This window comes from Equus caballus, chromosome 28, assembly GCF_041296265.1.
Source record: "Equus caballus isolate H_3958 breed thoroughbred chromosome 28, TB-T2T, whole genome shotgun sequence".
Lineage (NCBI taxonomy): Eukaryota > Metazoa > Chordata > Mammalia > Perissodactyla > Equidae > Equus > Equus caballus.
This window is the reverse complement of record NC_091711.1, coordinates 31,255,537-31,267,876: the sequence shown is the minus strand read 5'-3', so window position 1 is coordinate 31,267,876 and position 12,340 is coordinate 31,255,537. Positions and strand designations below refer to the sequence as shown.

At 39.5% G+C, this 12,340-nt stretch overlaps 1 protein-coding gene across 1 annotated transcript in view; it reads right to left on the bottom strand.

The window, feature by feature from the left end:
• Nucleotides 1-12,340, bottom strand: part of DRAM1 (DNA damage regulated autophagy modulator 1) — a 39,026-nt gene that overhangs the window by 11,077 nt on the left and 15,609 nt on the right. The window contains exons 2-3 of the mRNA XM_001497185.6: nt 9,047-9,114; nt 5,763-5,905 (exon numbers count right to left, since the gene is read on the bottom strand). Of these exons, the coding sequence (XP_001497235.3) occupies nt 5,763-5,905; nt 9,047-9,114 (211 nt within the window). The remainder of the gene's footprint in view (nt 1-5,762; nt 5,906-9,046; nt 9,115-12,340) is intronic.

Below are 12,340 nucleotides of genomic sequence, written 5' to 3'. Positions count from 1 at the left end.
AGACTGTTCATGAATAAGCTAATGTTAAATCTTTATTCTCCGCATGGGAAAAAGAGATTTTTAAAAAAACCAACTTTTAAACTTATTTTCTAAGGAAATTTTTTTCCTGGTATCAAACCTGGGAATATAGGGGAAAATCCACTGCTTGATTTGTGTTATATTCAAATATGGCTGCATTAACATTCTGCAACATGGCATATCAATTTCTCATTTATTAGGTATAGATTCTGTATTCCTAGGATACCTAGCATGAGTGTGTAGATTTAGGGAAGCTATATACGAAAATTAAAATACATTCTGGTCAGCCCTGTGGCCTAGTGGTTAAGTTCAGTGTACTCCGTGTTTCAGTGGCCTGGGCTTGGTTCCCAGGCATGGACCTACACCACTCATCGGCAGCCGTGCTGTGGCAGTGACCCACAGATGAAATAAAGGAAGATTAGAACAGATGTTAGCTCAGGGCAAATCTTCTTCAGCAAAAAAAAAAAGAAAGAAAGAAAGAATGGTTAAGATGGTAAATTTTATATTACATGTATTTTACCATAATTAATAATCTAAAGGAAATGAAATCATTGTCTCAAAAAGATACATGCACCCCTATGTTCACTGCAGCATTATTCACGATAGCCAAGACATGGAAACAACATAAGTGTCCAAACGGATAAAGAAAATGTGGTATATATACAATGGAATATTATTCAGCCATAGAAAAGAAGGAAGTCTTGCCATTCGTAACAACATGCATGGACCTTGAGGGCATTATGCTAAGTGAAATAAGTCAGACAGAGAAGGACAAATACTGTATGATCTGGCTTCTATGTGGAATCTTAAAAAAAACTGAACTCATAGATTCAAAGAACAGACTGGTAGTTGACAGAGGGTAGGGGGTGGGAGAAATGGGTGAAGGTGGTCAAAAGGTAAAAGGTTCCAGTTATAAGGTCTGAGGATGTAATGAACAGCATGGTGACTACAGTTAACAGAACTGTATTGTATATGTGAAAGTTGTTAAGAGAGTAAATCTGAAAAGTTCTTATCACAAGAAAAAAAAATTGTGACTGTGAGGTGATAGATGTTAACTAAACTTATCGTGGTGATCATTTCACAATTTATTATGTTGTACCCCTTGGACTGATACAATGTGATAGGTCAATGACATCTCAATAAAACTGGGGAAAAAAACAATATTAAGCCAAAAATAATAATAATAAAAGAATTAAGAAAAATAAATCCTTTTCACCCCTTGGATGTTAGGCACATTTGGGCAAAGGAAAAATGAACAAAAGATAAGGCATCTACTGCTAATGAGTCATTTTCCAGAATAATCTTCTGAGGATCCTGGTGCTTTCCACCCTCCATTTTCTTTTCCTGCTGAGTAAATCAACATCCTGAATGTACACACTTTGATTCCTCCCCTAACACTGTCAAGGAATTTGCTTCCGCCACCCTGACCAATTCAACCCATCCTTTAGGATCTTAATCTGCAAACTTGCTGGGTCCCCACATCAACCTGACATTAACAGATCAAAACGCCCTTGATTCAGCAGGAGTTGTATTTGCAATGTGCCTTTTTCACTGTGGAGTACATACTCTCTCATCAAAGGTGTCTTCTAGAAGGAAAATGATTCTTAGATCAGACATGAATTTTGGATAGAGGATAACATGAAAACCTGGCACCTTTTTTTGGATCTCTTTTTTGAAACTCTCTTCTTAATTCAAAAGAGAGTCAAAATTGAGAAAACTAGAATATTGAGAGGGTTAAATCTCAAAAAACTTGACTTTCCCAAAAAGGAAACTTCTTGAGGGAAAGTAAAACATTGACAGAGATTGGTGAGGACACAGCAACAAGTAGCCATCCCACTCGCCAGTTCAGGAAAGAGAACCATCTGTGAACTTCTGATAAATGCAATTACTCTCACTCAAGAAAAACCACCACCTCTTGCCCTCACATCTCTAATTCTTCTTGAGGTAACAGCTCAAGTTGGTTTGCTCATGGCATGCTGAAAATGACTTACAGGATATCAAAAGAAGGAAGTTGTAAAGATATACTTATGGGAACAATGTCAAGGCAAATACTTGGCTCTCAGGGAAGTTAAAGATTCTATTTCTGGTTTTTTGTGAAGATGTAATCACTTCATGGAAGCCTTACAGAGAACTAAAACTTCAATTATCTAACCATCTAAGTTTTCTTCTTAAAGTCTGCCCTTTGTGGTGTAAAATTGGACAGCTGTACCACTCAGGATGTTGAGTTATTTGGAGAAGAATGTGATAGGACATTATATAGCGCGTACCATCCCCCATGAACAATTCATATTCACACTCTACTGGACAAATTATATCATTCCGGGTCTCCCCGTCCCTTTTCTTTTCTTTTTTTTTTTGTTTCCATTGTGCTTTCTGATGCTAGAACTGCAAACTGTGTGCGCGTTTTTTCCTCACAGAGATTTCCTCATTCTGGCTTTGAGGTTAACTCTTTCCCACAGGTTCTGGACAGACGACTTTGATTCAAAGGCCACTTCTGCCTTTCACGACTCATACGATCTTGGACAAGGTTTAACCTCTCTGGGCCATTTCTCCTTGATAAATGAGGAAACTAAAGCACCTATCTTCTAAGGTCGTTAGAAGAACCGGATGATTTAAAGTATTGAACATTTTCATAAATGTCTGTCACATGGAAAATTTTCAAGAAGTGTTATGAAAACAAAATGCATACAGTCATAAAACATAGTGTCATAGAGAGACTCTACCATGTGACAAATGTCACATGCAACCCTGCATTGCGGCGTTGTCTTATTTCGCCTTATAGGGACATTAAGGGAGGAAAGTAAAGGAGCCTGAAGCACATTTAGGTCACAAAATGCCTTCCAGGATGCTCTGTACACTTGCTCTGTACATTTGGCTCTCACTTTTCTAGCTCCCAGTGTTAACAAGGAAACACTTATAATTACGGTTTTTTTAATGTCCAAACCCAAAAGCTCATTGCCCTGAGTTTAGGGCCTATATCCCTGCCCTGCAGGTTGTCCTGAAGATCCTGTGTCATATAAGGAAGGGTTCCTTCCCCCTCAGCCCTCACTGCACAGCACTGGGTTTCCAGAGCACTTTATGATAATGTCCCTCCCACTGACAGATTACCCCCGAGTGCAGTGCAGAAAAGGTGATTCTGCAGGCCCACGCAGTGCAGGTCAGTGCAGGTCAGCTCTGACAACAGCCTGACCTCATGCAGGAGCGAACATTAGCGAATGGATGGAAAGCAGGTGGACGGCACAGGTAGAGGCGTGGGGTTATTATCCTCCTAGATCAATACTAGGCTGCAGCACCCCCAGACTGTGTGCAAACATGTGCTTTTGCAACAGTGAAGGCTGACACCCTTCTGTGACAATAATTACTAGTCTCCAGTGTGTAGAGTTGCTCCAAAGAAAGATAGCAAAGTGGCAAGTACCCAGGGTTGCTGTTTAGGTAATAACAAACTTTACATCTGACAGTCAGGGGCCTCTCATGAGTAACTCCCCAAAAATGGGTGGAGCTCCTCTAGTTCACTGGCTGTTCTCCATTTACGAATGAGACAGAATTTGAGCATAACTTTGAACTATCAAAACAGAAATTTATTTCCAGACCTTGTGTAAACAGATTTACTAACAAAATGCATTCTGAAACATGAAATAAACAGGCTTGAATATAGCAAAGTGATTATGCTATTGGTCAAGAGAGATTTTGCTTTTACTGTATTTTCTTAATTTGAATGAAAATGTAATCCATGTCAGTTAATTAAAATAAATTTGAAAGGGGGCCAGCCTGGTGGCATAGAGGTTAAGTCCATGCACTCCTCTTCAACAGCCCAGGGTTCATGGGTTCAGATCCCGGGTGAGGAACTATACACTGTTCATCAAGCCATGCGGTGGCAGTGTCCCACATACAATATAGGAGAAGATTGACATGGATGTTAGCTCAGGGACAATCTTCCTCAAGCAAAAAAGAGGAAGATTGGCAAGAGATCTTAGGTCAGGGCCAATCTTCCTCACCAAATAAATAAATAATAAATGTGAAAGAATAAAATAAATTATACATAATATATGATTATACATTTAAGCATTTGCACATATAAGCATGTGTATGGAGGAAAAACACTAGAGGTAAATACATCCTTATTAACAGTGTTAATTTCTGGGATATGAAATTATGAGTATTTTTTCTTTTTATACTTTAAATTTTCAAAATATTCTACGAGAAAGAATTACTTTTTTTTTTTTAAGATCGGCACCTGAGCTAACAACTGTTGCCAATCTTCTTTTTTTTTTTTTTTCTGCTTTTTCTCCCCAAATCCCCCCAGCACATAGTCGTATATCTTAGTTGTGGGTCCTTCTAGTTGTGGCATGTGGGACGCCGCCTCAATGTGGCCTGATGAGTGGTGCCATGTCCATGCCCAAGATCTGAACCAGCGAAACCCTGGGTTGCTGAAGCGGAGCATGCAAACTTAACCACTCGGCCACAGGGCTGGCCCCAAGAATTACTTTTGAATGAGTTATGGCTGTAAGTTTGTTTGAGCAGCCAGCTCAGTTTCCTCGTGGGCAAAGGAATGGGCCTTGGCTCAACCAGAGCTAAGGGATATTTTAGGTTTGAAATCAATCTATTTATTTCATATATATGAAAAGCACATGCTGTGTGTGTCCCAAGGTCTCAAAGAGTGAATAGGATCACTACCTTTTATACACCTTGCTCTTAATTCAATAAACTTAAGAGAAAGCGGCGGGGGGGGGGGGGGGGGGGGCGGGACAGCATCACATAAGATCACCCCACTTCTCATGGGAAAAAAGTTAAAGGAAGACCCCTGGGCAGAACAAAAAGTCCTCCTGGAGTAACTTCCTTTCTGCTGTCACAAACAGATACCAGTGATGGAGTGATGGAGAGATCAGGACCACTGTAGTGTCAGCCTATGATGATGAAACGATGATGACCATGATGGCTGCCCACTGTACCTTATCTCATCGAATCCTTGCAATAACCCTATGAGGTGAGTGCTATTATAATGAGTATTAATTTGAAATACAACAAATATTTTTAAAATATTAAATATTGTCTCCATAGACAAATAGGTCCCATGCCTTCCTGAAAGAGACCTTGGGATGAACAGGAATCCACAAATTGGAATAAAACGAGTAAGGTTTTTTCAAACACTTGACACGGTAAGAACACAGTGAGCAGACTCCGCAGTAGACATGATGTAAGTTAATTTGCTCCAGTGGGGCCATATTGTAACCCTGCACCTAATTAGCTGAGTAACCCTGAGCAAACTATTTCACCTCCATGTACCTAGATTCTATCTGCGAAAGGAAGAGATCAGATGCTGCTCTTTGAATTGAACACCGGAGGTTCAAACAGGGGAATCAGTAAACACACACACACACACACACTCATACACACAAATATCTTCACTCTCTTAGTGAAATCCTTACAATGGCTGAAGTAGCTCTCCCAACACATCAAACCACATCAGTAAGAACGTAGAGCAATGCAGAGCCCATAAAATAGTCAAACTGCTCTCTCTCTCATAATCAAGCAAACACGCACCCCATCGGTCCTACATACCAAGCAGGACTGATTTTCAAGTGATAAAGATTCGTTTCTAAAAAGCAACCTATCCCAATTTTTATAAACTCATCATTTGACAGCTATACTGGCACAATCATGCCTCTTGTGTCCTGCTTCTCTCCTCCGGACATATTTACATTTACTCCATCACCCCCACCAACTGAAAAAACTTCAGGTCCTACCTGAAAATTGGCTACAATGCCCATTCCGATACATCCCACCAATCCGAGAACCAACGACACCAAGTTAAAAACAGGAGTGCTGAAATGGCTGGCTTGATTTTGCTTCTCTACTATTTTATATCTTGTGTACATCGTGGCTGCACCTGAAAAAGAAGGGCACTTGGATGAATTTTTATTTGATTTTTTAGAATGAAAAACACAGAGAGAGTTTTGTATTGCTTTTTCAAAATTTGTACTTTCAATTTCTTGATTGCAATAGGATCCCCACTCGCCCACCATAGTCCTTCCTCATTGCGTCTTACCCTCTCCGCAGTGTGATGGGGACACACACACACAGACACACACCACTGTTACCCCTTTCACATAAATGCTATTGTACATGTATTTTTCTGTGACTTGCTTTTTTTCCACTTAAAAATGTACCTTGGAGATCTTGCCATGTCAGTACAAATAGGTCTACTTCATCATTTTTAGAGGTCTCTTGATGGTATATAGTGAGATGCCATATTTATTTCATCATTCTCCTAATAATAGATTTCCACATTGTTTCCATGTTTTTCCTATTACAAACAACACTCAATGAACATCCTCGTATATAAGTCTTTGGCACACTTTCATGTGCTTCTAAAAGACCAATCCTAGAAGTAGTACTACTGGGTCAAAAAACCATGCACAATTAGAATGCTAAGAAATATCTCCAAGTGGCTCCAAGATTGTAGCAATTTATACTCCCACCAGCACAATTTCATAGCAATTCTGAATGCCCTTGGCTTTTTTTTTTTTTTTTTGGTGAGGAAGCCAGGCCCTGAGCTAACTTCTGTTGCCAATCTTCCTCTATTTTGTATGTGGGACCCCACCACAGTATGGCTTGATGAGCGGTGTGTAGGTCCATGCCTGGGATCTGAACCTGTGAACCCCAGACTGTGGAAGGAGAGCACATGAACTTAACCACTATGCCACCAGGCCAGCCCCTGACCTTGCCTTTTTAATTATTGCCAATTTAATGAATGAAAAATGGCAATCTGTTGGTTTCATTTGGATTTATCTGATGATTAGTAAGATTGTCCAACTTTCAGTATGTCAACTGGTCATTAGCAATTCTTCTTCTGAGAACTGCATATTTACAATTTTTTTCTTTTTTTCTCTTGAGTTTGTCTATCCATTTTTAATTTGTAGTTGCCTTTTGCACATTATATACATTAGTCTATTGTCTTCTATAAATATTACAAATTTTCTTCTGGTCTCTTGTCTTTAATTTTGTTTCTTGTATCTTTCATCACTTAGAAGTTGTAATTTTTTATCTACTCAAATCTGTCCATTCTTTCCTATTTAGCTTTTGGGTTTTGTGTAAGTGTAGATAAGCTTTTCCATTCCAAGGTTCTCAAAATATTTTCCTATAATTTAATCCTCTAATAGTTTTGCTTTTCATGTTAGTTCTTTAATTGCCATTGGTTTTGAATGGTGCGAGGATGGTACTGAAGGGATGTTTTTCTAAAGAGCTAGTCAATTAATCAATACCATTTAGTGTTTTGGAGAGTAATTTGACAATAAAGTCCAATCTCCAGGAGGGCAGGTCCTTGTCTGCCTGCTATTGTGACCCCAGCACTAAGCATAAGCTCAGAGCCCAACACAAAGTAGCCACCTAGTAAATGAAGGCTGAATAAACGGATAGCTATCAAAATTTTAGACACATATTCCCTTTAACTCAGCAAATTTATCTTGTATAAAAACTCACATAAATATGCAAAAATACATTCAAAAAGATGTTCACTTCAGCATTGTAAATTACAAAATCAGAAATAAATGTTTAACAATAGAGACTGATGAAATAAATTATAATACAGCCATGAGATGGATATCATGCACGTGTTAAAAGGATAAAGTAGATTTCTCTGTATTGATATAGCATGATGGCCGTAATATGTTGCTGAATTTTAAAAAGTAGGTTAAAAGCTAACAATTTATCATAGACAGTTTTAAACGAAGATATTCATATCAGATTCTGCCTTGCCTAGAAGCAAAAAGCCGTATTTATCGCTTGTTAGTGATAATCTGTCTTCTAAATCTGGACTCCGGGCAAGGATGGCATAAGAGGCCGCTGGAATTGATTCACTCCTGTTTCTACTTCCCCTTGTCACCTGCAAAACCTTGGGAGGAGAAACCACAAATGGGGATGGGGTGAAACTTTCATTCCACCACGTAGGATGAACAAATTCCAAAGATGCCAAGTCACTAAGTAGGGTTTCCGGCACCTCCGTCCCTTCCCATCCTGCACCAGCAGAGCGGGACAGAGTGCTGGTTACCCAAGAGGCCCCTGGACGATACTCCATTGTTCCATAGGGTAGAGGTTTACGGAAGCGCCAAGAGAAAGCGCCCTGCCCCTTACGGCCGTACACCCAAATCACCCCGAAGTAGACCGAGTTTTCCAGTCCCTACATTAACTGGCTCATGAGAGGGTTGTATTCTGTCAACTGCATCTCAGGTGCATTTGAGGAATTGAAAAGAAAAATTATGCCTGAGTGGGAGACAAACTTCCCCGCTTCTCCTTCCCCCTTTCTCTAACAGGCGAGACAACACCTTTGCCAGGGGTTCGCAAGCCCCAGTGAGTCCCGGAGTGCCCGAGAGAGCTTGTTCGCAATGCATATTCTCGGTCCCCTCTCCCAGAGGTTCTGATTGGGTGGATCTGCAGTGTGGCCCTGGGACATGCCTTTTAACCAGCGCCCCAGATGATTTTTATCTAAGTTGCCTTCAGAACACACTCTGAGAAACATTACCTTATGCATTAGGTGTCTTTGGCTTACACAAATGCATCGGATATAATTCACAATTTAGAAAATTAAGTTACATTTAAAATCCATTCCAAAATCCTGTAGCAAATTACGAGATGAAGTGAAGAATAGTTCTATAATGAAGCTGTAAATAACTTTGGATTTCTAGTCATTTTAGTTTCTCAAAGTAGAGCAAAGGTCATACTTTTAAAAAATCATACACACCAAGAGTGAACCCTAATGTAAACTGTGGACTTCGAGTGATTATAATGTGTCAATGTAGGTTGATTAACTACCAAATCTACCACTCTGCTGGGGGAAGTTATGGGGCAGGAGGAGGCACATAGATGGGAAATCTCTACCCTTTGCTCAATTTTGCTGTGAACCTAAAACTATTCTAAAAAATAAAATCTGTTAAAAAAATTTAAAAAATTATATATAACTGTAAATAACATATTTCACCTCACCTGAGATTGTGAATTTTTCATATATTTATAATAATTATTGGGTACTTACCAAGAAATGCAGAGAAGTTTATCATAAATCCAAAAATACCACTTTCTGGAGGGGTTGTTCCTGTATCACTAAGAAAGAGAAGAAATGTCCAAATTATTAAAAAGGAATTCAGTTCAGACCTCCAGGCAGGTTTGTAATTGTAATTGTAATTGGCAGTTTTTATACTGTGTTTCTTCTGGGTGTTCAGCCACTTTAAATTCCAAAGATTTGGCCTGATTTTGTTCTAAAGTGTTTCCATTTTGGCTCTGAAAAATCTAAAATTCGGGGCCAGCCCATGGATGAGTGTTTAAGTTCACACACTCTGCTTTAGTGGCCCGAGGTTCCACTGGTTCGGATCCTGGGCGTGGACGTGGCACCGCTCATCAAGCCATGCTGAGGTGGCATCCCACACAGTACAACCAGAGGCACTCACAACCAGAATATACAATTATGTACTAGGGGTCTTTGGGGAGAAGAAGGGGAAGAAAAAAAAAAAGGTTGGCAACAGATGTTAGTTCAGGTGCCAATCTTTAAAAAAAAAAAATAGAAAAAAGAAAAAAATCTAAAATTCATTTTTCTACCATGAGAGATTACATTTTTTTTTTTCCACCGTAAAAAGCTAGGAAATATTTAAAGTGAATGGTGGTGCTGTTTCTCAAGTGATCGAGCCCAGTAAACTTGATATGTGTTCATTCTTGGTGAAGAATTGAGTGTGACTATTTTGGAAAAAAAAAAAACTGGTCTAAAGTTACATTTGAAAAATCTGCTATTGGGATATTAAATACACATAAACACATCATTTTAGTTTTTTTAACAATTTGATTTATGCACAAGAATTTACACTGCTGAAAATACAATCATGGAAAGCTGAATATCATTGATATCTATCAGTACTTTATGGAAACATCATAGAGTATTGAAGACATATTAATGGTGATAAATTATTTTAACAAAAAATAGTTTCTATAAAACATTTTTCAGGTGCAGTCTATCAATTAATTAATTAAATGAGCTGGAAAGTGGAGTTTGATATGTTCTGTTTTCTATACATTAATGCCAAGGTTTACATTTTTACATTTTCAAGCTGCTCACATAAAGCAATGATTTAAAACTGATGGCAAAAGAGCTCCCAACATGAAACAGCTCATACTCATCCTGAGTGTTCCCATGTTTACAAATGGCTCTGAAATTTAAGTACTATTTAAAAACTGATCATGCTGCAAAGACGCACTTCAAAGTGTTTGAAGAATTCCACAAGAAGCCTGTGTGCGCAGAAAGCAGGAGGCTGTAGGTTTTGTGAACACTTAATACTTGAAGAGTAGAAAGAGGTTAATATTCCCCTTACAACAAAGGCCTCTATTCTCAATTATTTCCATCTCGGTTCACTTGCCCCTGTAAGAATCTGCAGGGTTTAGAATTTAACATTACCATTTTTCCTACATAGGTAAAAATGTAGGGAAAAACCATCTATCTCACTAAAGGCAGGCTGAGGTGGAGATGCCGCCCAGTGTGTGGGATGCCCTTCTGAGCACAGGGTGGTGCTGAGTGGGCGAGAGGAGGGGATGGCAACCAGCGACAGGAAGAAGGTGGAGGCAGCTCGTAGCCTTGGGCAGCGCTTTTGCCGGAAGATTAATTCTCATGGGGAAATCAAAGCTTCTAGTCTTGGCCTCAGGGTATAAAAAGGCGGCCACTTGGGGCTGGCCCCGTGGCGAAGTAGTTAAGTTTGGCACGCTCCGCTTAGGTGCCCGGGTTCGAAGGTTCAGACCCCAGGCATGGACCTACACCACTCCTCAGCCATGCTGTGGCTGACGACCCACATACAAAACAGAGGAAGACTGACACAGATGTTAGCTCAAGGTGAATCTTCCTCTGCAAAAAAAAAAAAAAGAAAGAAAAAAAAGAACAGGCAGCCACCTGGTCACTTATGCAAGAGTACTTAAACCACAGATCTGAGAGTAATCTGCCATGTGCTGGGAAGATTGTTTGCTTGTTTGCGGAGAAAGGGGAGGAAATGGCAGAGCGAGGAGGATACTTAGGGGGACAGGTAGTTGGGGGGACAAAGGTGCTCTAACATGAGATGAGAAGACAGCCAGACTTGAGAACTGTCCATTGATAGCAACCCAAGACACATGTGAAGGGCCCAGATGTACAGTCCACCTGACATCAAACATGCGATCTGAAAGCTCAGAATTTCTGGGTGGTATTTTATTCTTCTTTATTTGTACATTCAAAACTATCCAGGCAGAATCAAAAATGCTTTTCAAATAGCCATTCCAGATGTATTTGTTGAATGAATGATTATCACTACTGGAAAAAAAATTTTGACCTAATAGATACCACTTATTGAGCATTTACTCTGTAGCAGGCACTGTTAGGTGCTTACCATCCATCATTTCATTTCATCCTCGAACACTAAGGTGGAGCCTCTATCAACCTCATTTTACTGAAGAGGAAACTGGATATTAGAGAGGTTGTATAAGTTGTTCAAGGTCATAGAGCTATTAAACACAGGCATTTATATTCCAATCCAGATGTCTGACTCCTTGGCTTTCCTGCCTCCACTGTGCTCTAACAGCAGGCAAGGAACAAAGCAGTTACCACGATTGGGGGTGTGGGTAGAGAACAAACACTGATGTGCTGGTAAATGTTTAACAATTAGCTCTGGATGGAGCCTGGTTTGTACCACAGGTCAACTTCCATGGTGTAAATACTCCCAACATGGCAAAATTCAACCTACCAAAATGTAGGTCACTGAACATGGAGTTAAGAAGAAATGCATGCAATTGGCTCTTAGGAGCACATACCAGCTGGCTCCAGCATACCATGGGAATGAACCATGATCGTAATGAGAAGGGATCATCGTGCCTTTGTTGTGTACCAGGAAGGCATAAACTAGGCAAGACCTCATAGCTTTCAAATGCCATAATTGAATTGTAGACCATCTTTGACAAATTTTCACTTCCATGGTAAATCTAATTTTCTTTCAGAATTACCAAGTCTACAACAGCCATCATGAATGCATGAGTACCAATGGGCCTACATTCCTACACTTGGCACTATGACATAGGCAGTGTCAATACTACAAAAATTGGGGAAAATATTAGTGCATTGCATTCATAACCAGTTGTTTGATTAAATGCAAGCCTCTTTTAAGTTTTTTTTTATTTGGCTCCACAAATAACTATAAAATTTATCTGCTCATCAACAAAATATTTCTGGGACACCTACTTATTATGTGTTAGACATAATCTGGGTCACAAATGTCCCATTCCATCAGGTTAGAATGGTCAATTTGTGATTTATTTCCATTAAGTG